Source organism: Typopeltis vanoorti, chromosome 14 (genome assembly GCF_054136105.1).
Source record: "Typopeltis vanoorti isolate ZY-2024b chromosome 14, IOZ_Tvanoo_1.0, whole genome shotgun sequence".
In the NCBI taxonomy this organism is placed as follows: domain Eukaryota; kingdom Metazoa; phylum Arthropoda; class Arachnida; order Uropygi; family Thelyphonidae; genus Typopeltis; species Typopeltis vanoorti.
The window spans coordinates 109,595,142-109,622,141 of record NC_143562.1 but is presented as its reverse complement, the minus strand read 5'-3'; the positions used below and the strand labels follow the sequence as shown (position 1 = coordinate 109,622,141).

Here is a 27,000-nt window from a genome sequence, read left to right as displayed (position 1 = left end):
TTCTGAATATAATAACTTAAAAATTACTACACTTTTTTCAAACATAAAGAATGCCACTTGGGAAAAACTAAAAGAAATCTCCAGGAATCTTTCAGAGTTCAAATCTTGGATGAAAAAAAAGGTATCAACTACTTTATTCACAAAGAATAAATGGAAAAGTAGAGGAAATAAAAGAAAATGATGATATAGAAATAAAATGGAATAATTTTTTAAAAAATATCAATAAATGCAGCAACAGAATGCCTTGAAACAAAAAAGTAAATGGAAGAGGAGAAAGAGAATAAGAAACTGGGATGAAAACATTAAAACAATAATTAAAGATAAGAAAGAATATAAACAATGGATAAACACAAAATCACTGGAAGCAAAAATTAATTATAAATACAAAAGAGCAATAGCAAAAAAGCATGTTGAAAAAAGAATAGAGAAACATGGGATAACTTCATAGCAAAATTGGTAAGAGATCTTAGAGTGAAGAGACCAAATACATACAGAATTCTAAGGAATATAAATAAGGAGGTAAAAGAAAAAGTGAAACTTGAAATAAGCAAGGAGAAAACCTGGCTGAACTTCTTCCAAAACTTATGGCAAGATAGTAACCAATCTAAAACTGACATAATGCTTACTACTAACTATACAGTGGAAGAAATAACATTACAAGAAATCCAACAAGCAATATAGCAAAGAAAATCAGGAAAATCCCCTGGAGAAGAAGGAATGAATATAAAACTTATAAAATATGCAGGCAATCTATTCATCAAATGACTTTTAAAATTATCTAACTATTTAGCAGCAAGGAAAATCCTAGAAAGTTGGAATAAGGCAATTATCATCCCAATATATAAAAAAAAGCAATAAGTGCAACTGTGAAAACTACAGAGGAATAAATATTCTAAATACTGGTTAGTTAAATATATTAAATATAAATATAAAATATATATAACCAGTATTTAATATAAGTTATGAATATTAACTTCAAAACTTAACTAGTCATATGTAGAAGATAAACTTTGTGAAGAAGATAATAGCTTTAATAAAGGATGATCGTGCATTGATCCAGCTTTTACATTAAAAATCTTAATGGAAAAACATTATGAACACAACATAGAAACACATACACAGCATTTGTAGGCTACAAGGAAGCATTTGACAGAGTTTTAAAGAACAAACTATGGACCATACTCAAGAAAAATCAATATTTGCCTTAAACATAAGTGCAAAAAAATTTGCAATGCAAATATCAACAGACAAAACAAAAAAACATAGTTTTTAAAGGACCATTTCCAGTCAGAAGTGAAATCATGATTAAAAATAAAATTTTAGAACAAATTAACCACTTCAAATACCTTGGATATACTGTATCATATACAAAAGAAGCTGACATTGACATCAAAATTTCAAATTTTCTAAAAATAACAGGAATGATCAGTAATATTTTCAAACCTAACCAAGTTCAAAAGCATACAAGAATAAGAGTTTATAAAGTTCTGGCAAGATCTTCTCTACTATATGGAAGTGAATTATGGACCATAAAAACTGCAGAAGAAAAAAGAATAGAAACTGGAGAAATGAAATTCCTGCGAAGGACAGCAAGCTATACTCTCTGGGAGAAAAGAAGAAGCACAGAAGTATGTAAAGAACTAAAAATAGACTCATTATTGGGCAAAGTATATGCATACTGAAAGAAGTGGATTGAACATATCGAAGAGAGTTCAAGACTACCCCAACAAATACTCTGATACCACCCAGTTGGAGGATATAGAAGTCAGGGACAACCAAGGAAAAGACAGAAAGAGACCAGAACAGGCCACTGGGCCTAAATCCCTGAAAGGATGATGATGACGATGATGACCTTCCTCACAATGATTAATGCTCTCCTAGCCTGCTCCATCATCATTCTTCTCATGATATTGACTTCTCATGGTAGAGAACCCACAACATTCTCTTTCTATGCAGGCTTTGGCTTTACAGTGTCATTCATCCATTTGACTTCCATATGAATAATCCTTATAACTCTAAGGATGTAGTCAGATATAATTTTCTTCAGATGCCAACTGTTTCCACGGCACCATGCAATTTCTCATGCCAAGTCACTGCCTCAAGCTGTCTTCTCAAATATTACAATCACTTGCCCTTACAATTTCATATGTCCTTTCTTAGTCAACATCTCTTCATAAATCATGAATTGACACTTCTCAATATCAAAACTGAACATAAGAAATATCTAGAAAATACATGTCATTAAAAATATTACCATTTTCAATCATACATTTATGAATCAGGATATTTGTTCTACAGTAGCAAAAATTAACTTTAGTAGCAGATTGGATGTGGAGGCAGATATGAGACTGAAACCATCACTATATTCTTAAATAACTATCACGTTGAAAATGAAGGATGTCAAAGGATTTTTACTGAAATGAAGTGAGGAATGTTATTAAAGAATGGACTTTTTTAAACTTCATTTTACACACACACACACACACACACACACATATTCTCTAAAAAAATATCAGTTGAAATTATGACTGTCAAAGAATTGTTACTGAAATGAAGTGAACAATGTTATTACTGCACATGGATATGTTTCTTTTTAGATACATATATAACATATGTAAGAATATACAATATTGAAAAAAAAAATTTTTTTTGTATGACTAACAACCTTTGTTGCTGATACCAGTTATAGATTTGGTTTAATCCTTTATCCAAGTGTAAGCAAACAAAGTTTGTGCCTGAAGTATTTTCAGGATGGACAACTCATGGTAAAGGTGGTTTAAGTTCTGATCACTTGCCTTAGTATCCCATAATGCATAGCACATATCCTTATGGATATGTATAATGCTATGCATTATGGAAAGGGTCACTACCCAGACAGATTTCGACCTTTATAGAGGTCTCGTCAATGGGAGTCAGACCCAGAGGTGGTGATACTAAGGTGTAAGTAATGCAGAAGTCATATCACCATATACCAGTTGCCAAAAGTGTCAACACCTTATTATTAAAATTCTCTGGATTAGAGATAGTTGATGGAAGTTTATTCACTTGGCTATGCTATCAATTATATATTTGGTTCAATCCTTTATCCATATCACATATCCTTATGGGTATGTATAATGCTATGCATTATGGGATACTAAAGCAATTGATCAGAACTTATACCACCTTTACCACGAGTTGTCCCAGTCCTGAAAATACTTCAGGCGCAAACTTTGTTTGCTTACACTTGGATAAAGGATTAAAACAAATATATAATTGGTAGCATAGCCAAGTGAAAAAACTTCCATCAACTTTTTTGTTGATATGTAACATGCATAAATACAACATATAATGAGCCACTCACCTGCATACTTGAGGGAAGGGGTTTCTGTGAAAAACATAGTAACTGAAACTAATAATTAAATTTAAAGGAAAGAGAAATAATTAAACAGGTTTAATCATTCTGATATTTCATATCTGTCATAGAGATACCTTCAGGAATAAAATATTAAAATTGCAAGAAACCAAACCAAAACACATGCAACAATAATAATAAGTGGAAGAATTTACTTTTTTTTTAGCCTCAAGTCCTATGAGGGATGCCCTCTATAGATGCTGTTGGGCAGGAGGCCTAAGAATTAAAGTTTCCCAAATCTTGGAAAGTTGAACACAACGATATTTAGGTTAGGCTGTTTTCTTTTCTTTTTTTTAATTTCTTGTTGATTCTGATTCCTTTCAAGTTTGCATCTGCTTTGATGAAGCATAGTAGCTTTTTTCCATCTGACCTTGTGCGAGGTATCCAAGGCAAGGTCAGCTAAACTTGACTGACCGTAGTTGTGGATTGATTGATTTTTTTTTTATGGCTCAAAGACATCAAAGGTCACACTGTACTAGGACACAGGTCTCAGTAGTGTATGTGGTAATTGGCTAGTAGGACAATCACAAACATTCACACCCTTGGTGGGATTCGAACCTCACAGCCTCTTCACTGGAGAGCAGATACGCTAACCACACAGCCAACTTGGCTGGCATAGTTGTGGAGATGGATATATTTCTTGTGTGCACCAAGGCATGTTAGCAGATAAGTTGCAAGAACAAGGAAAGCCAGCTTGAAATTAAGGTTTGAAAGAAGTGCAGAGATTATATCTCTAAGTGTCTGGGTATTTTTTCTAAGGTGCCCTAGATACAGGGAATAGTAATAGCATTACTGTAGTCTCTAAGTTGAACAGAATAGGATGAACAGCTAATTTGCTGATTTATCATTTTGGTATTGTAACCATTAGACAGGAAGGTCTTGTGAATAAAGGCAAGTTCAGCTATAAGGAAAGCCTGGGTAGAACAGAGGTTGAAGGCTCTGTTGACAAGGATTTTGATGACACCACATTGTTGAAAGGTAGGGATGACAGGAAAGTTTATTTATCTCCCTATGAGAGTAGGTTTTCTGTAAACAGAGAAAAAAAGAAAAGGTGCCAATGGACAGCAGTATGATTTAGAGGTGCTAGAAAAGGTAGGCTATTGTTATTTTCTTTTTCTATAGTGAACTGGATTCTGGCTAGCTGTTGAGAAGAAGGAAAGAGTCCAATGCATCTGAGCCAGGTGGTGTCAAATAGAGAACATATGATTAATATATCTTAGCCAAATAGAAGGTCTGAGAATGGCATATTTTTTAAAATACTCCACACAGAAATTGGCTAGAGGAGAGAAGAACACGTGGATGTACTATCTGTCTATATGAGGTGGCCTTCCAAGAGCATGGATGGCAAAATTAAAGAGATCAATAATGTCTGGGGGAGGAGGCATTTTTCAGTAAATTTAAAGCATCAGAAAGGATATTTGTTAATAGAGAGGTGACATCAAAACTCACCATATCATTATTATTTCATAACTAAATTTTGGATTAAAGATTTGAAATGAGTGGAATTTTTTATATGAGATGAAGTGTGGCCAGTAAGTGGAAAATTAAATATCTAATTGTTTGGCTAATTTAACTATGGAACAGAGAGGGTAATTAAATTTTTGAATTTTAGGTAATCTGTAAATCTGAAGTGGGGAGGGGTTGTTTTTTTTTTAACAACTTCAGGAAGCCAAGAAATGAGTTTTTTTAGAAGTATTTTTATTGCCTTTATTGCATTGCCCTTGTCAGCTTTAGTAATGATTATGTTATTGTCTTTGCAGAATTTACATGGAGCTGGCTGTTAGCAAGATCTCCTTTAGGAGGCAATGCTTGTGAAGGTTGTTAGCTACGTCAATCCTGATGTTGTTGGCAATATTCTGAGGCAAGTTGCAGACACTGTGCTCTTGATGAGGTGCTACTTCAAAGTTGTAACCAAGGCTAAGGACATTAATAGCAGTGTCAAGTCTTTTTGACAAAAGGTTAATGATAACTTGAAGTGGCTGACTCTGTGACTGAGAAAAAGATCTGCACAGATTGTTATATTTTTTTAATATGTTTATTTTATGAAATTCTTTGCAGGCAGATTTATTTGAAATAAGTTCAGAGTTGAGAACAGAAGAGAGTTCAGCTTGGAGAGACCTAATAACTGTGTTAATAGCAGATAACTTAGTATACGTGGTGGTCATTTATTCTCAAAGCCAAGCAAAGTTCATCTGTAGATAAGAAGAGATATAAAGTCCGTAGATATGGAGAGGTGAGTGAAATTTTATTTTAAACTTGACACAGGTGGGTATAATTCAGTGTTCCTGTATCTGTTTATGAAGTTAGCCAATTAAGTTTCCTGGATAAATGTAGTTACCACTTACAGTATACTGTTTAGCTTTGTGTGCTATGTCAATGCCATGCAAAATTAATAAATGTATATTTAGGCTTAGGTGCTGGCTTGCACTCAATTAAATTTAATGGAATGAATGCATCATTGAGAAATAACTAAGCAATAGGTTACTCATTCCAATATTTCGTTTCTGAGAAATATTCAGGAATAAATTAAAATTGTAACAACACACAAAAATGCACACAGCAGTAAGTAGAAGAAATTAAGACTATTTTAAACCGAAAGTGCTGATAAAGAAATATATCTGCCACCCTATGGTCCGTCAGGTCTAGCTAACCATGTCTTCGATACTTTGCATGGGATCAGATAAAGAAAAAAAGTACTGCACAGCAAATACAAACCTAATTTTAGAATCAGCAGCAGATTTTTTTTTAAAAAAAAGTCTAATCTAAATACATATGGTTATGTTAACTTCCTAAGATTTGGAAACTAATTATTAAGCCTCCTGCCCAACATCACCCATAGAGGGCATTCCTCACAGGACTTCAGGCTTAAAACAATCTAATTTTCTTAAAGTTATTGTTGTGTGTGTGTGTTTAAAAGTGCCTGTGTGGTTCAGTGGAGATGTCATGTGCCTTCCATGGTACTAAATTACCCAAAGAGAGCATTGTAAATTTTCTCTAGTTGCTGACTAGAGAAACTTTTATGAAGCCTTTTTTTGACCAGTTCCTGAGTTAGTCAATCTCTGGCACGGGCAAGTGGGTTTTTTCTATTGTAAACTCAGATTTTTCATCCTATAAACTCAGGAAAATCGACCATAGAACTCGCACTATTTTCAGAACGGTAAACGTAGTGTCTTGGGGGAGACCACACTCCTACCAGGCACGTCCCCCGGGTGGCAGATGGGGGAAATCCAAATGAGTTGCTCTGAATAAAGAATAAAGAGCCATGGACCAAAGGGTGTAGCAGAGGCATGGCAAGCTGGCTACATTATTATGCCAGTAACTTTCATGAGCAGGAGAAAGTCTGCAAATCGAGATAGTGCTACTGTGTACGGGACAACCGACGTGCCTACTCGAAGACCACATAGAGTAGGTGAAAAATCAGCAATGTGGTCAGCCAAGGATGTGAAATATGTAGCCACCCTCAACATAAGATCACTATACCGACCTGGAAAATTTCAATTAGTACAGGAAAATTTAAAAAGACTGAAATGGAGTATTTTAGGTTTATCAGAGACACATTGGTGCGGAGATGAATTCATGGATTTACCAGAAGGAAGACTGTACTTCTCAGGAAGAAAAGATAACATACACAGAGAAGGAGTTGCATTATTAATTGAAAAGAAACTTACACACTCAGTAATTGAAATAAACCCAGTGTCTCCTAGAATAATAACAGCCAAACTTCAAGCAAAAGAAAAAGGTCAAACAATTAAAATAATCAAAACATATGCACCAGACAGTAACCATTCAGAGGAAGAAATAGAAAATTTCTATGAAGAACTACAACAGGAAATAGATAATCCCAAAAATAGAGAACTCATGATAGTGATGGGAGATTTTAATGCTAAAATAGGACAGTTCACAGCAGACAAAAAAGATGTGATGAGAATTTGGACACGGAGAGCTTAACGACAGAGGAGAACAATTACTCCACTTCTGTAAAGCAAACGATCTAATGATTACAAACACATTGTTCTATCAACGCCCTAATAATAAATATACATGGACATCCCCAGATGGTAATATAAAAAACTACATAGACTATATCATCATAAACAAACAATGGAAAAGATCAGTAAATAATGTACGAACATTAAGAAGTTTTGATTTTGACACTGACCATGAAATATTAACTGCCAAAGTGAAGATAAAATTCAACAGGAAAAATAATATCAGAAAAGAAGAAAACATCAACCTATCAAAACTAAAAGATAGCTCAAGCAGAAGTCGATTTTTAGAACAGATGTGCTTGAAATTAAAACCCTCCATCTTCCAGAACAGCGGAAAATACTGGGAAGAAGGAAAAGAAACAGTGTTATCAATTGCAAAAGACACTCTAGGTTCCAAACCCAAAATAAACAAACAGTGGATAACCCAAGAAATCATAACTACCATAGAAGAGAAAAGAGAGGCCAAGACGCTTGTGAACCAACAAAACAATGAAGAGAATAGAGAAAAATACAGAGCACTAAAAAATAAAGTTGATAACCTATGCAAAAAAGCCAAAGAAAAATGGTTAGAAGAAAAAGCTAAGAAATGCCAAGAAGCATACCAACAAAACAACCTAAAAGTCTTCCATGATACTGTAAGAGAAATTACAAAGGGATTCTCAGCAAAAGCAGTAACAATGATAAACAACAAGATGACTGAAACCGGAAATATTGAATATATAAGAAAAATCTGGTCAAACCATTTTAAGACTATCTTCCACCAAGGAAACAAAACTACAATGCCAACAATAGAAGAAAATAATGATCACCCAAAATGTTACAAGAAGTTAGATACGCAATAAAACAGATGAAAAACAATAAAGCACCAAGCATTGATACTATACCTACTGAACTGTGGTCATATGGAGGCAGCATATCAATAGAATATTTAACAACCCTATTCAATAAAATACTACAAACAGGAAAGATCCCAGATGACTGGAGAACTGGAAAGATCATCCCAATATACAAGAACGGAGACAAAAGAGACTGCAGAAATTACAGACCAATCAATTTACTCCCTCACACCTATAAAATATTCATAAGAATTATACAAAATAGATTAAAAAACACCTATGAAGAAATGATAGGCATAGAACAAGCTGGTTTCCGAAAAAACTATTCAACCATAGACAAAATTTTCACATTGCACCGACTAGCAGAGCTCAGCTAGGAAGACCATAAAGAACTATATTGTTATTTTGTGGACTTTAAACAAGCTTTCGATAACATCAACAGAGAAATCCTTCTTAAAATTCTACTAGAAAAAGCAATAGACAAATATATAATACAGTTTCTGATAAAATATTACACAAAGACAAATGCAATAATTAAAAAGGACACACTCACAACAGACCCATACAGATCCAAAAAGGAGTAATGCAAGGATGCCCATTAGCTCCATGCCTATTCAACATATATCGAGAAGTTGTAAAGAAGGCAATAGACAATGAGCCTGGAATCAATGTCAATGGTTTAAACATAAATAATATCAAATATGCAGATGATCTCGTCCTTCTTGCAAGAACCCCAAATGAACTACAAAAGTTGATCAACAAGCTAAACGAAACCTGTAAAACATATGACATGACAATAAATATACAAAAGACAAAAGTGATGAAAATAGGGAGGAACAGAACTACCATCTCAGCCACCCTAAACGGAGAACAAATAGACAACTTCATATACCTTGGATCAAAACTAACAGAAACAATAGATGAACTCAAAACAATCAAACAGAGAATAGCAATAGGATGGACCACCATGGGAAAATTACAGAAAATCTGGAAAACAAACAAGATATGTAAGCAAGCCAAAATCAAATTATATGAAGCAATAATTATACCAACAGTCATCTATGGAGCAGAAGCATGGACAGTTAAAAAAAAAGAGAGGAGAAAAAACTGCTGGCATTTGAAATGAAATGCTTAAGAAAAATAAATAGAACAAGTTGGATAGAAAAGAAAACAAACATCACAGTCAGACATCACAGTTTTATACAAGAACTATTGTATAAAAAGACATTAATAGAAAAAATTAGAAAACAACAACCGAGATGGTTTGGACACACTGTACGCATGGACGCAGACAGACTTCCTAACGTCCTAATCAATACTTTTCCAACTGAAAAAAGAAGACCCGGAAGACCAAGAATTACCTGGCTGAAATTAATAAAGAACATCTCAGGATGCAGAACATATAAGGAACTTTTTCGAACAACAAGGAATAGAGAAGACTGGAAGATCCTGCTCAAGAGAAGACTCAACCCGTCTTAGACGGAAGAGAAGAAGAAGAAGAAACATAGTGTTAGGATTAGGGAACACAAGATAGCAATAGTTGTCAGTCGCCTCTCTTCACCGGCCAGCATGTATAATTAGTGATAGTCTTGGGCCAGCCATCTCTGATTAGCTACTGGTGGAGATAGAACTGCCTCCTCAGTCTCCAAAAGTTAGATAGGGCTAAAGAGGCCACCTACTCCCTATGCATGAATAAAAAGTGTTAGCTGATTTTGTTAATAACAATTTTAATATTGTATTCCTGAAGATGTCTCTGACAGAAAAATATCAGAATGATTAAACATGTTATTCAGTTATTTCTCTCTGCTGTATTCATTGCACTAAATTTAATTATTTGTGTAAACCAACATCTAAGTCTAAATACAAGTATCTAAAAAAGTGTAATGACAGTGAAAAAAAGTCTGAAAATTCTTTGTCTAGAAAACAGTCAAATTGTAAATATGCATTTCATCAAGAAAAACAAGCATGGCACACTCACTCACACATACATAGTGCTAACTGTGGATCAGGAACTAGAGTAAATATCTCAGTCTTGATCAAATAATGGTGCTGGTTGGTTGTAACAATTCTTACCGTAGTGTCGACTATCTTTGGTTTTATCTCTGGTTAAAGTAACAGTGGGGATTTCAGGATGAGAGAGAGAGAGAGAGAGAGGGGTGGAAGTGCAGGATAGCAAAAACTGAGTCCAATGGCCTTAGCGAGGGACCAGAAGGCACACCTTCCATTTAGACAGAAGGCAAGTTTTTTGCTGTTGGCCTTTATGAAATCAGATTTGGATCTGCAGATGACTGATTTGCATATGTTGCATGCTTTGGTATAGGCAGAGTATGAAGCTGGAATTTTGAAGCGAGCCACATGCAGTTAGCTAATTTTTTTTCTTCAACTGCTTTCATACACTTTCAGTTAAACCAGGGCTTGGAAAGTGGATGAGGATTATGGGTTGAATTGGGGATGAAGGTCTTCATTACAGTGAGAATAATTTCTGTAACTCATTCGTATCAGGTGTTAGAGTGAGATGAGTGGAAACAATAGTTTCCACTCATCTGACTCTAGCCCACTAAGGAAAGGAACATAAATTCAGGAAGTCATCCCAATTGATACTCCTTTGTAGTGCCAAAGAATGCGAGGTTGGGAATGGTTGGAGGAGGGATGTTCTGTGAGCGAGAGGATACCTGTACAAGATTGTGGTCTGTGTTGCCAAGAGGAAAGGTAAACTCTACAATGTGAAGAGGTCTGAATGAGTTATCAGTGTTTGGAGACCAATAAATGCAAAATTGAATGTTACTAAATGGGGCAAGTAAACCTTAAGCCAGAAAAGGTCAAAAGCAGGGGATTCTAAATTAGCTATTCTCTGGCAGGTTAGGTCAGATTTCGGAAAGGAAGTGAAAAGAATTGTGAAGTGTATAATTTGGGCATTGGATGTGGAGAGTAGTAAATGTAGCGGCAATCTGGATTTCTGGATGTATGAAATGTTAATGCTTTTGCTTCTTTAGCAACAGAGTGGAAAACGTAAGACTTATATTTTAGACTCCATGCTGATTACAACTTTTCTAGCATCCTCACCCCAAGCTGGTTCTCAGGTTAGCTGAGACTGAGATCTGTGTGAGAAGTGCAGGTATGTACGGTGAGTTTTTTCTCCCTCAATTCCAAATAACTGACCATGGAACTTCCACTATTTCAGACAGTAATATCACACTATGGGTTCAGGAATAGAAGATGGTTGTAGTAGTCTGCCATATTATTACTTTGGTCACAACATCTTGAACTTATTGGTAGTGCTGAACTCAGCTACTGTCAATGACAAAGGGTGGAAACAGACTCTATACTGATTTTGAAAAGTTTAGATGAAATAGTTATGCCTGCTCACTCAGGGATTATAAGCCATTAACAGTTTTATATTAACTTTCAGAAAATTTCATAATCTTCTGATGTTTCATTTAAGTTACATCTTTTGTTTATCTCCAACATGGACAATATAAGTAGATGTTATGTAAACTAGGGCCACAATGGGGTGATGTGCAACACACAACCTCTCCCTATCAAGTCAGCCTCACCTTCTCATTGCAAGTATTCCCATTGCTTAGGGATGCTTTGCTAGCTGGAAGAAATGCCAACTAGACCTACTAGGTGGTAAATTACTTTCATTTGCCATTAAAATACCACCACCTTGCTTATTAAGGACCTGAAGTGGATGTTGCCATATTTGGTTCCTGGAGGTTCCCCTCCCCTCCCAACCTTCCACATGCAGTGTTAGTGATATCCATCAAGGGTGTACCAAACATACCAAAGAGATCCAGGAAAAGTTAATATTGTTACTTTCTTCCTATCCTCAGTAGTCCATTATCTGTCAGAACACAAATACAGCCAGATCTTAGATAACAACTATCATCTAAGGCACTTCATACTACTACATTAATCCATCTAGATTCTAGTGCTAATGCTATAAAAAATTTAGTATGAAAATCAGATTAAAATTGCCAATACCATAAAGAACAGGAACATGGAAAACATTGGGATATACTTTCAATGAAGAACTTCTAGAAAAGGCAAAATGTTTCAGCTATTCAGGAGCATTTTCTAGTGAAGACGGTAAAATTAGATATGGAAATAGACAATGAAATAAGCAAAGCTGGTATGCACTTGGTCACCTAAATAAATTTATATGGAATATGGGAAATCAGTCAAAATACTAAAGCAGCTGGAGGAAGTGTTCAAACTAATTTTGACTTACAGGTCTGAATGTTGGGTTCAAAATAAAAACTAATTCAAAGATTAGAAGCAACAGATATGAGTTCTCACAAAAATTAGAGAGGGAACAGATGGCATCAGTGGTAGAATCATATTAATGAAGACATCCGGAAGAAACTTGACATTGTTAATATTCAGGAATGTGTGAGAAATTCTGATGTACAATGGTATGGTCAGCAGAGTTAGTGTTTAATGCCTGGATGGCCATAAAAAGATCCAGCAGAAGACCAAGATCTTAGTGGATTGATGTACATAAGGATTTAAGAAGACAACTCTCTTAGCATAAAGATCTGACAAAATTAACTTGCAGGAAATTTGACAGGTAGTTAGTAATAAATGTAAACTTCTTAGATAATATTATCATAATATCCTGTACACCCCCTTGAGATACATATCAGGAATGTGATGATAATGATTATATAGCTGGGATTCTAACAGCAAAAATCAACACTTCTGATTTGTGTTAATTTTACAAATTGTGTCAATTTCAAAATTCCCAAAAAGTTTTGAGAAGAGATAAAAGTCAGAGGGAGCCAAATCTGGGGAAATAGGGTAGATGTTCCAACAATTCATAGTGCAGATCCCTTAATTTTCCCATTGCCAAAACACCTTTGTGGGCAGGTGCATTGTCCTGATGAAAGATGATTTTTTTCTTCTGCAAACCGGGTCTTTTCTCATGAATTTTTTCGTCTAGTCTGGTTAAAAGATTGGAATAATATTCCCCGGTTATTGTTTTACCCTTTTCAAGATAATTAATAAACAAAATGCCTTTAGCATCCTAAAACACCAATGCCCTGACCTTTCCTGCTTATGGAACCGACTTGTCTTCTTTGGCGCCGAACAACCGGCTTTTGTCCACTGTTTTGACTGCTGTTTGGATTCTGGTGTGTAATGGTGAATCCAAGTCTCATCCATAGTAATAAATTGATGCACAAAATCAGTTTTATTCTTGTTAAAATGTTCCAAGCACTATTCAGAGATTTTCATGCAAGTGCATTTTTGATCTGTGGGGCACCCATCTTGCGCAAAGCTTTTTCATTTGCATATCTTCATGCAAAATATATCCTACACATTCTTTTGAATTACACTTTTTGGACGTCCCTCACTTGGATCATCTTCAAGGCTGGTACGGCTAAGTTTAAACTCAGCAGCTCATTTCTTAATTGTCGAAAAACAAATTCGAAGTTCATAAACTTTTATGAACTTAATGAATTTCTTTTGGTGTTAAACCTTTTACAAAGAATTTTATAACTGCGCGATACTCAATTTTATCCATTTCAAGAGATACAGACAATGCTTTTGCTTCAGACTGCTGTATAAAACAAACTACTTGATAGAATAACTTGCAATTTCACATGGCAGATGCACCAACTTAGAAAAAATATCTCTTGCCAAAAGTGTTGCCATCTATGGTCGAGACCGAGAACTTTTCAGACCACCCTCTTATGTGTGTGTATGACAGTGATGATTTTCTTAATTTTTTTTTTGATCATGTGTTTACTTTTTCTTATTGTATCACACTTCAGAATCATAATAAAAAATATATGTAAATAAATATAAATAATATATATAAAAAAAAAATCAGCTAACACCTTTTTGTTCTCGTATAGGGAGTAGGCGAGGCCATTTTTTTTAGCCCTATCTAACTTTTGGAGACTGAGTGGGCAATTCAATCTCCACTGGTAGCCAATCAGAGATAGCTGGCTGAAGGCTATCACTAATTAATCGGCACACAGTGAAGAAGGCAGCTAATAAGTGCCACCATCTGGTGGTCCCCAACCCTAACACAATATTTTTAATGTCTGAAAATAGTGTGGGTTCGACGGCCGATTTTCTTTAGTTTATGGGACGAAAAACCCGAGTTTCCAGGAGGAAAAACCTCTAGCCCGTGCCAGAGATTGACTAACTCTGGAACCGGTCGAGAAAAGGCTTAGAAAAAGTTCCTCTAGTCGGCAACTAGATTCGAATGCCTTTCGTCGTGTGGTGAAGCGCTGTAGAGTGCAAACAAACGGCACTTCTACTGAGCTACACACGCTAATATGAATAGTTTAATCATTCATCAATGAAATATTCTTTTAAAAATAAATTCTGAACCAAGTCTTGTATTTTTGTGTGTAACAGATAATACTTAAAATAAAACCTACCTCCTGATTGCATGACCTCCCCCTTGATTGATTTCAGAACAAATATCAAATAAAGCATTGTGCAGAGATGAGGAAACCTATAAATTAATAATATGCAATAAAGAGGCAACAGATACCAAATTAAAAAAAAATTAAAATTAAATTAATAAAATACAAGGCATATGTCATATATAAAAATTAACAGTAACAATATTAATTCACATATTCTTTATTCATATGTGAATTAATAAAGAATATGGCAGCACTGCACTCTTACCATAAATTATTGCTAGTGATCAACTAAGAGAAAATCATAGTTATGCAGAAAGAGACTAGAGACACACCAATTAGAAACATAAGAATGTTACAGGTAGATGGAGCACAGTGGGGAGGAGGGGGGGGATTAAGAATTCAAAAAGTCTCAGCTGGGTTAAGTATTTATCAAGTATTTATTAAGCACTAGATTTTTCATTTATTGAACAGGGATAGGAGCGTATATTCTGACAATGAAACTTGAAAGATGGTTATAGTGAGTGGAACACTCACTATAACCATCATTACCAGGTTACATAGTGAATGTTACTCTCCTAAATATATATTTCATTTTTAGGCTTGTTTCCTTCTGTCCATAGTGAGGCAATGTTCTGGAACCAGTCTATACTATACAGCAAGCAGCATAAAATTATAAAAACAAGTATTCAAGCTTCTTCGTGTTTTCTGTTAGTCTTCTTTTATAACAGTTCTCAAAGATTTCCTTTGGGAGACTTCTTTCTTTTAGGGTTACACAGTGGTCAGCATTCATAGTGAAGAATTTATGGAGACAAAAACACACTTGTTGGAGTAATTACTCTACTTCTAATTAAGAAAATAATACTTGATGTTTTGATTTCTGTATTGAGGTAATCATCAGGAAAACATACATATGTACAAGACACAAGCTATATGACACAAAAGTAAGAAAAATTTAAATACTTTGTTAATAATCATTTACCCTAGCCTGACCTCTGGTGAAAAAAAAAAACTTTAAATAAAAATAAAATAGAAATATTACTAAATAAAATAGATACAAAATTAAAAATTAATTCACAAAATAAAATAACTTTATATATATATATCAGTATCCTGCTTTAAGCATGTGATTAATCTGTTAATGTGATTTTTTACGTTATGCAAAATTTTTTGTTGCCAATCTGCACTGAGCAGTGGCACTTGTCAATGTAGCAGCCAGTGGGAAGTGGCTAGCGATACTTGGCAGTTGATTCAAAGCTATCATCGCAAGTGCACATGCAATCTCTGTTCTCTTGCTCAATTACTTTTCCTTCATTTTGCTTTAATTTAGATACCTATACGGCTTTATTATATTCAACCCCTGATACAGAAAAGAGAACGACTGATAAAGAGAGTGGCAGTAATAAAAAGAGAAGAAAAATAATTACGTTACAGGAAAAGCTGGAAGTCATTAAGAAACATGAAAGTGGCGCTTGTAATACGATTGTTCTAGATCTGGGATATAGCTAGTCTACAGTTCAGACTATATTAAACAAGAGCAAAGAATTCAAAGAAGGAGAAAAAGTTGCTACTGCTTCTTTAAGCATGCAGATCACCTGAAATAGAGGACATTTAATCATTGGGACGGAATGTCTTCTATCACTCTGGATTGATGATTGTAACCAAAAAAGAATACCTATTAGTACAGGGAATATTCAGGCAAAAGTTCTCGATATTTTTACCTCATTGAAAGAGACCAAATTTCAAGAGGAATGCAAAAGCTTTACTGTGAGTTTAGGATGGTTTGACCATTTTAAAACCGAGCTGGCCTGCACAACGTAAGAATAACTTGGGAATCTGCTATTGCTGATAAAGATTCTGCAGCCAAGTTTCCTGAAGAATTGCAAAGGAGGGTGATTATGACGATTGTCAAATATTCAATCAATGAAACTGGTCTGTTTTGGAAGCATATGCTGACAAAAACTTTCCTAGCTATATATATATATATATATAACTAAAGCATCTCAACTAGGATACAAAGTATCTAAAGATTGTACACTTTTATTAGGAGGCAATGCAGAAGGCGACTTTAAACTCAACCCTATGTTAGTTTATCATGTGCAAAATCCAAGATCTAGCATTATTGAAGAAATCAGCACAATTGGAAAAGAACTTGGATTTAATGAACCGGATAATGAAGACGTGAGAAACTTGCTCGATTCCCATTCAGAACAGTTAAGCAAGAATGATCTCCTTCAACTAGAAGAACAATATGCATATGAAGAAGATAAGGAGTGTGAACAAAAAGAGAATGTTACGATACCTAAGAAGCTACTGCAACAGAACATGAGCTAGTTTACAATCACACTGAGCATGCTAAGGAAATTTTGTTCGATGCTGATCCTGATATGGAACAAAGCTTCGAAGTCCACCAAAATCTTTGATAAAGCGGTCACCAGGTATCGCAAATTGCATGACAAGATGAAAAAGTCGAGCACTGTTCAAACATCTTAACTTAATTTTTTTTTCGTAAATTCATAGATCAATCAAACATTTAGACATTAAATAAAAATTTAGGCAATTGATTTTTAACTTCGATGATTTTATCCTCTAATATAGCTTATACTGTAAATTTTTTTTCAAAATATCTCCGAACTTATCTGAAAATATCTTCGAACTTGTCTGACCGATGTGGGAATTCTCGCCTTCAATATGGTGGTAACGTTCCCTTGAGTGGGGACTATTCCAGCCTCACTTACAATATGTCCCAGGTATAAAACCTCTTTCATGAATAACTTGCATTTAGAGCATTTCAATGAAAGATGCGCTTTGTCCAGCCTATCTAACCCCCCTAAGAGAATCTGTTTATTTGAATTTAGGTCTGGAGAGTAGACCGACAGGTAATCTTGGAAACACGTGACTCCCCTCCCTAGCATGTCTGAGAGAACAGTGTTCATTAGACACTAAAAGATCATGGATGAGTTCCTGGCTCCCTGAGGAAGTCGACAGAGCTGATACTTCTGCCATCGAGTCATAAAGGCAAAGTACTGACTGTCTTCTTTCCTAAGAGGGATCTGGAAATAGCCTGAGTTCAGGTCTAATTTCGAGAAGAATTTTGCTCCCTCAAGACTTAGTAATAATTCCTCGATGTTGCAAAGAGGGAAGTCAATGGGTTTTGTGACCTTGTTAACCTCACGCAGGTCTAAAACAAATCTTAACCCTCTATCAGGCTTCTAAACTAATATAAAAGGGCTGTTCCATATGGAGTTTGACCTCTCTATGATTCCGGCTCTTTCATAATCCTGTAACAAGGTTTGAAGTCTATCTAGGTATTTAAGGGGGGTTTGGTACTGCTTAATGTGCACGGGTGAGTCGGTCGTGATTTGGGTGGAATGTTCTACTTTGTCTCCATGCATGACAATGAGCTAATGTCCTCTGTGAAGACTCGAGGGTATTGTTTGAACATCCCCTGAATAAATTCCCCTATTCCTACTTTATCTTGTTCAGATTCTGGAGAGCTGGTGTCGAGCAGCAACTTCCTTTTCCTGTCACTTAATTCTTCTCTGGGGCTTACCATCTCTATTTCTAGTGTGTCACATTCTCTCTTTTCATTCCCTCTTTTAAACATTGGGTGATATTTCACCCCACATATAGAAATAGTTCCTGTAGCAAAATCACACACGAAATTGTGTTTTTCCAGGAAGTCCAGAACCAAAATTACTTGGTCACTGGTGTCAGCTATTTCCAGAAGGATAAGGAGTTCATGGGAGAATTTTACCGGAAAACAGGGTATGTAGAATTTGACCATTATTTTTTTTATTGTAACTCAACTTTTGCAATTCCAGTAATTTTTACTGGATTTTGCAGTTGGGTAGTGTTATAAGGGAAGTAATTTATGAACTTATTTACTAGGGATAGGGGAATGACCGATATATGAGCTCCAGTGTCTAGTAGTATTTGACACGGAACTTCTTCAACTAGACCTTGTACAAGTGACAAGGGTAGTCGTCCTTTAACTTCTGCCACTGCCACATTTTGCATCCTGTAAAATTCATGATTCAAAGTATCTGGCTTGTGGCTAGTGACATTCGGGGCCTTAATAATTGTCCCTTCGCTTCTACAATCCATTTTGAATTTAGGATTCCCTAGCAATTCGGAATTAGTCACCTTGGGTGGACTTGATTTGGGTGCTTCGCTCTCTTTTCCTCTGTCTCTCTCTGCTGATCCCTTATTCTGGCCTCTTTGTGCAATGGCACCATATCGCCCTTATTGAGCTTCTGACAAATATTCTTATTGTCATGAATATAGTCTGAGAGGCAATTTAGGGTAGATAGAGGTGGCAATTGTGCACAATAGTCTTGCATTAACATTTGTCTCATTGAAGCATTCGGATTCATCTCTTCTAGTATCCTTTCTCTTTTCTTGGCCAATTCATATCACCCTTCTAAAATATTGGCTTTCTTCTTGTATATTACCTCCCTTAATTTTTCATGCAACCCCAACCTAAATTGTTGGAATGTGATCCATTCCAGGTGAGGTCTTTCTTCTGGGGAAATTCTTATGGACCTAGCAATGGTCACTATCCTATTTAAATAGTTAGTTACTTTTTCTTTGTTGTCTTGTACACAATTATAAAGCTGTCTTAAAGCTAGATTGGACTCTTTTTGTAGGAAAATTCTGAGATTAATGATTCCTTAAATTTTTGTGGTCCAGTGTTTCTTTGAGAATTGGGGAAGAATATAGGAAGTTCTTCGCTTTTCCTACTAACTTACTCCTAAGTGAAATTAGTAACTGAAAGACAGACCAATTTGCCAATTTTCTTAGTTCTTTGACATAGGTAAAAAATTCCAATACGTCATCGGTTTCCTCCCCAGAGAATTGTGGGAAGACTTGCTGTGGATTCACTGTTCTGAAAAATTCAGTATCATCCATGCTTGTACTTGATGATAGTGCCATATTGATATATCAGTTACAATTTTCACAATATCCAAGTTCCAACAATTATTAGGCTTGCCTGATTTACTCTATGACCTGCTCACTTTGATTTATTTAATTTTTGTACTTTAGGTCTATAAATCAAATCCTGTCGAACTGTGACGTAAAATTTTGATCTCTTATTCTTTGTTTGTAAAATGTTTGTCTGGATACGTTTGTACTTATTGTTCTTAACTCAAATACTTTAATTAACTTCTCTTATTTTGCCTTACTTTAATTGTCAATTTTACTCTATATTTCAATCAATCTCAATATTTTCTCAGGACCGTTATTCACTCTTAAGAACGATGCAAGTGGTTAGAAGACAAAGGGATTGCTAATGGACAATACCAATTCCTTTGTTTCAATACTGGATCTGATTCCTTTTTTGGATTCAGGGGAAATTTCTATTATACTGCGCCACCCTGAATACTAGATTAACAAAGAGTGCAAAATCAAGGAACCAGAACACAGTTTAGCACACTATCTTAATTCACTATAACTTATTTTGCAGTTGTAGTTTCCCTATTAATTTATCTCCCGCCATGGTCCGAATTTAATGAGAAAGTGCAATAGAAAAAAAAATCGGGCAAGTCATCAATTAAACTTAAAGAAAAAACATTTAATTTCAATTCAGACATCTTACACTTTATGAACATACACTGATATATTAATCCACTAATTCTAAAGGATGAGCATAGTTATTCAAGCTCTCTACTTTTATCATAGCATGCAAAAAAAAAAAAAAAAAAAAAACACCAATTCTAGTAAACAAATTCTATTTTAAGATCAATCATGCTCTTCTGTACACTTCAATACTAAAGGATATTCACTTATTGAATCACAAAGTTAGCTCCACGTGCTTTTGCACTAATTCCTTCACTAAAATCTCATAATTACTCTACTTTAAAAGAAAACAATCTCTAAAGTCCTTCCTATAGTTACAAACTTTCTTCTTAAACACAGTTACTTATTAATACATAGACCGTACATTACCAACTGCTGGGGAACTATTTGGCCATCACACACATCATGACTGGACATTCGTTCTCGACTCCTGGTTCATTCTATCTTATCTGTAATATTCTACAGAGGGTCCGGACTGGACTTATCTCCACCGCCGAAAGTAAGTGCACGTCGTTCTCTGGTCAACTGGCTCAACATGGTTTAGTTATCTCCGGGGAAATTGGAGGCTTCCTTCTACTGGGCTGATCGCTGACCGGCAAACTTTCATGGATATCACGGCATGCTCCCTTAGTCTTTGTCTTGATGACCTCGTTGAAAATGGGAGACGAGAAGGTGCCACAAGGAGGTTCCAAAACACAAGAGCAAGTGAGCTTCCGCTAGGCGCTGCTACGCTTTTTAAATCGCATGCCATCCTTCCTTTCTACGTCATCGCTTTTCTCCTCCCCATTTTCCGTGCCACCCTACGTCTCCCCCTAGCGTGCTCTTCGGTGTATGTGTGTGTGTGTGGGGGGGGGGGAACTGCGTGCTTATCTAACTTGATGCATGCGTACTTGTAGCACGTGTTTAGATTCTGGCCATTTGTACTTAATCCGATTATTGTTTCTTCCAGCAATTTAAAAGTATTTACACAAAAGTAGCAAAGTTTAAACCATAAACAATTTACAATATTTACATCATAACATGAAGTAATGAAAATATCCTCAATTTAGTAATGTTTCTGGTAAGTTACAAGTAATTAGCACATCCGATATGTCAATATATGTTTCAAAATGCAAATCCATGTTAAGTCTGAAGGAAACGTGAATTAATTTAATTTTAGTTTCATTCAGAACTTAACAATCATCTGCTGTTAGCCAAATCTTACTAATGCCTATAACTTGTGGCGAGGTTGCGCTAACCAATGCTAGAAAACTCCTCTCTTTTGTTCCTGATACTTCTGGCATTAGTATATAAAAAACTGCAGCATCCTTTTAGGCCCCCAATCCACTTTACTTCCTGAACTTACTACCCTATTCAATATTTTTGCTTGACAGACTAGATTCCGCACTTGGTCATTCTTGTCATTCTCACACTCACTCGCTTCATGGGTGCCTTCACACAAACTCACTTGCTTCCATCCTAATTGCACTTCAGCATGCTCGGCAAGTTGAATGAATGTGTGCAAGATCCCTTATTCTACCTTCAAGCACATACAGTAACAACGTTAATTTTTTTTTCTTCAATCAACAAATGGTAAATAGCATAACAGCTATTTTAATACTTTCTGCTTGTCACAAAGTGCAATATTTTTATACTGAGTATTTGTTTGGCATAAAGAACTGTATTTCCATGATAAAGAACTAAGTTATGTTCTTGTCATCAAATAATTTTAAAAGGATGCAGATAAGCATAAAATAATTTTTGTACTCTTATAAATTATTAAATTTATTACTTATTAAATCTCACTGAATGCTATTATGCTTGTCTGAAAACTGTGTGCTCTAATTTGTCTCCAAAAAGAAATAAAAATTGGGAATAATTATAACAAGAAATGCAAGTGAATTCAAAGAAAGTTGTGGTCTAAGGAAGATCAATTCCTATTTATATAAGTAAATAACTGAAAAAAAAATATGTGTATGCATGCATGCACTAGGTTTTTTTTTTTTTTTTTTTTTTGTAAAGAGTGGTTTGTGCTATTGTAGTGGTAATTTATTCATGGGAAGAATGAGTAATGAAAGATGTTTACTACTTGATCAGATTTACATTTTGGTGTGTGTATGTTAACATGTACTTTTTTTATAATAAAAAAAAAAAAAAAAAAAGACAAGCCTTATAAACTCATAGAGCCTTACATGCTCATCTGAAGCAGACTTTTACAAACATCCATACACGTGGTGGAATTTGAACACCACAACCTGTCAATTGGAGAATGGGTGTTCTTGCCACTTGGCCAACCAGGTCAGCTACTGCTTGGATTATATGGATAAGTTGAGAGTGTATAAATCAGATGGCAGGAGAGGATTATGTGTGAAGAACAATATGAATTTGCAGACGTAATGGCAGTTTGAATTGCCAAAAATGAGGATAAAAGCAATAGTACAAAAGTATTGTAGCAGTAAATGAAAGTGTATTAAGAGCAGTGAATGCATATAAGCAGTTTGTGAGACAAATACCACCATGATAACCAAAGATCTGAAGTAGCTTCAAAAAGTTCCATGTCAGTCTTCAGAGCATGATTTCTGGATTACATAACCATCAAACCCAACCAGGCACTCAGGTTTAACCTTTCATTAGGAGGTGGGACTGGGAGGTGAAATAATAACAGGATTGATGTCCATATCCTTTTCTCAATAGAATCAACATGTTTTGATGATGACCCAGAAGAGAAAACATCAAGAGGTGGAGAGACATAATATCTAAAAAACAATTTCTCTGAAAATCAATTCCATTAAGAAAAATCCCACCAGAATTCTTCACCCAAGATCACACACTTGAAAAGATGCGCTAAGAATTACCTAAGAGACCAATAGCTCATAAGTGATTGAAAGATGGAAATCTGAAAGGAAAATTGTAACAGATATAGCTTTTGTTACTAATATCTCCTGGTTGAATATTCCTCAAAATTTTACTTTTGGTCTAAATCCTTTATATTACACTACAACTGATCCTTTACACTCTGCAAGAAGTCTCATGTGATTACAGAAATGAATGCTCCAGTGTCAAAAAATACCTTGCATGGCATGCCAGCTATTGAAGCAATTACTAAATTCAAATGTTCAACATCACAAACATTTCATGTGGTCAAAGATCTTCTGTGTAGTACTTTCATGTTTAATGGAAGAGGTTTCTCTTGAAAAATCTGAGTGATTGATTATATTTTGTGTAAACAGAATTTTGAATCACATTAAAATATGATTTAGTAGTATTATGACTTAATCTACTGCCATTGCAATTATCTCTATCCTTGTGAGATTTATTATGGCAAAATCTAGAAGTGTGGTCCTATTTACCACAGTTGTAGCAACCAGTTTTCTTTTATAAAAACAGAGGAATTCTTATAAGTGAAGTATCACTATGAAGATTTCTGAATTAAAATTTCTTCTCTTCTAAAGTCTCTTTCAACTTTCAGATCCTTAACAATAAAGTAAACTGCTCTATCAATCTATTTAATTTAGAAATCTTTTATCAATTTTAGCACTGAATTCTTCTTGTAATCATTTTGTTCAGTTCCTGAACAAAATACTTTGGTACCAAAATCCATATAGCTTAGCGGTATGAGGTTCAACTAAAGCTGAAATCCTTAACTGAAGAAAGATTCATATTTGTAATAAAGCCTCCTTACTTCGAGTCAATTCTAATGACTGTGCAATATTCAATACTTAAACCATATACAGACCTCCTAAGTTCTGTTTTCAGTTTATTTCTAAACTAAAAAAAATATAACTATCAATAAAATCTGTATCCTCTTCATCTGCTTAAAAGTGTATGGAAACTAGTCAGTCTATCATAGTATTGAGATAGTTTTCTTAAGATTCTGAGTATAAGCATTAATTTTCTATAGGTTAAATCCTAAATCTTTCCGAAATATTAACACAATTTTCTTAATAAATTTAGTTTAATCCTTTATCCAAGTGTAAGCAAACAAAGTTTGTGCCTGAACTATCTTCAGGACTGAGGCAACTCATGGTAAAGGTGGACCAAGCTCTCATCAATACTTGTCTTAGTATCTCCCATAGTACAAAGCACATCTCCTTGCAGACATGTATAATGCTAGCATTAAGGGAAGGGCCACTACCCAGACTGGTTTCAACCTTTATTGAATGTTCCAGTACAGGTCAAACTCCAAAAACTCAGCATTGTTCACCTCAGTAACAGGCTCACAATGCCACTGAGAAGAACTCTCAGTGTTGGCTCTACCCCATGGCAGGCTCACCCCACCACCGAGCAGAGCCGCTCATTTGCTCATATGTCATCTGAGGGGTAACAGCAACAGCTGTGCCTCAATTAACTTCATGGGCTACAGCATTGCCATTCATTACCCCCCCCCCCCCCCCACACACACACAGGACCTGGGTGACAGCAACAGCCGAGCCTCAGTTAAACTTTATGGGCTACAGCATTGCCATTCATCACCCAAGCTTCCAACCGGTTTCGATCTTTATTGAATGTTCAAGTACAGGTCAAACTCCAAAAACTCAGCATTGTTCCCATCAATAACAGGCTTACCCTGCCACTGAGAAGAACTCTCAGCGTTGGCTCTGCCCCATGGCAGGCTCACCCCACTACTGAGCAGAGACGCTCATTTGCTCATATGTCATCTGAAGGGTAACAGCAACAGCCGTACCTCAGTTAACTTCATGGGCTACAGCATTCATTACCCCCCCCCCCAGGACCTGGATGACAGCAACAGCCAAGCCTTAGTTAAAACTTCATGGGCTACAGCATTGCCATTCATCACCCAAGCTTCCAACCAGTTTCGACCATTTATTGAAGTCTTGTCAGTGGGAGCCAGACCCAGAGGTGATGATACTAAGGTGGAAGCAATGGAGAAGTTATCTTTACCTATATGAGTTGCCAAAAGGTGTCTCACCTTATTATTAACTTACTCTGGATTTAGAGGAAGATGTTGGAAGTTTTTTCCCACTTGGTTAGATGTATTTATATCTAACCAAGTGGAAAAATTTAGGATTAATAAATTTAGGATTAAACTAAATTTGACAGAATGGAGGTATCAAACTATCGACCTGTTTGTACTTCTGTAGTTATTAAGATTTTGGAGAAATTGGCAATAACTTGTATATAGAATTCAGCAGATGAGAGCAATATTATTTATGCAGGCCAGCATGAATTTGTTAAAAAGTGCACTTGTTTTAGTAACCTTTTACAACAAATGACCAACAATAGTGGATGAGAGTAAGGCATACACTGTCATTTTCTTGAGGGATTTGACTGAGTGTGACACAATTTGATTTCTAAGTTGTAACATATGTTGAGACATATGAAATGGATTGAGAACTGGCTCTCTGACAGATATTAGAGAGTTGTATATAAGTGAGCAGCAACAGGGAGTGGGAAAGCTATAATTGGAGTAATACAGGGTTCGGTACTGGGACCATTATTATTATTATATTATTATTATTAAGAGAGACCTCCAAGGAGTCAGGGACTCATCCAGCGAGGCTACATACACGCACCAGCTATTATACTTATTCTTGAATTCATTCGAACCGCTTACACACACAACATCCAATGACAATCCCAATCATTCATGCACCACTCTATGAGAGAAAAATGTAGCTCTCATTCCTTCTTAGTGGCATCCATTCAGAGCTTCCAAGGATGTCCTCTAGTCCTTTTCCCACTCTCCATAAAATGAAAAATTCCATCAACTGAAATCATGTATGACCATTTCAGCAGTTCGTAAGTCTCAATCATATCACCCCTCTTTCTTCTGTTTGCTAGTGTCAGCAGTGTACAAATTCTCAGTCTGTCTAGATAATCAGCATTCCACAATCCTAATATGATTTTTGAGACACTCCTTTGCACTCTACTATATCAGAATCACAACAGAAACCAGACCAGACATGTGCACAATAGTCCAAGTGAGGTCTTAACAAAGCCCTGTAAAGAGGCAAAATGACACCCTTATCTTTACATGTTAAAGTTCATTTCAGCATTGCATTTATTTTTTGAGTTGTATTTGCAATCTTTGCCACATGCCCCTAAACTTCCACTTCCTATCTACTAACACTCCAAGATCCTTAGCCTGATTAATATAATACGACATTAGATATCTAATGACACCAAAGTGCATACTTTACATTTACTGACACTGAATTGACATCCATTTTCCCATGCCCACAATTCTAGCCTATTCAAATCATTTGCAAATACTGCATATCAGCAGCATTCCTGATTACCCTACCCATCTTGGCCTCAACAGCAAATAGCTGTATATCACCTTCAAATCCTTCTCAATAATGTACAGATTGAATAACAGTGGACTAAAGACTGATCCTTGTGGTACACCACTGGTTACTTTAAATCTTGCACTCACATCCCCAGTATACCATTTTGATATCTGTCAGTCATCATCACGAACCATGGGCTCATTGCCCGTTGGTGTCCGATGCCTCCTTCACTATCTTCTTCCACCTTTCTTTGTCATGCATAGTGTCGCAGTTTCTTGTGCACCCATTTCACTTCTTCCTTTATGTCGGCTATCCATTCTCTGTATGGTCTACCTCTTCTGTTTACACCATCCATAATACCAAACATAAATGTCTTTATCTTCTGGTCCTCACTCATTCTACAGATGTGTCCAAATAATTGCAGCTTCCATTTTATTATCTTCTGCATTAGATTCTTCTTTGGTGAAGATATAGCTCTTCATTTGTGATTTTCTGTACCCATCCTATTCTTAGAATCTTCCTGTAGCAAGTTCTTTCAAATGCCAAAATTCTTTTTCTTGATTCCTTATTTATTATCCATGTTTCAGATCC

The 27,000-nt window shown here is 35.6% G+C and overlaps 1 protein-coding gene across 6 annotated transcripts in view; it reads right to left on the bottom strand.

Moving 5' to 3' along the window:
• Nucleotides 1-27,000, bottom strand: part of Cog1 (conserved oligomeric Golgi complex subunit 1) — a 580,539-nt gene that overhangs the window by 98,123 nt on the left and 455,416 nt on the right. For all 6 annotated transcript variants that reach the window (XR_016549365.1, XM_090403917.1, XM_090403919.1 and 3 more), the window contains exon 25: nucleotides 14,612-14,688. Coding sequence is in view for 5 of the 6 variants with exons in the window: in XM_090403917.1 (XP_090260043.1) it covers nucleotides 14,612-14,688 (77 nt within the window). In the remaining variant the exon portion in view is untranslated. The remainder of the gene's footprint in view (nucleotides 1-14,611; nucleotides 14,689-27,000) is intronic.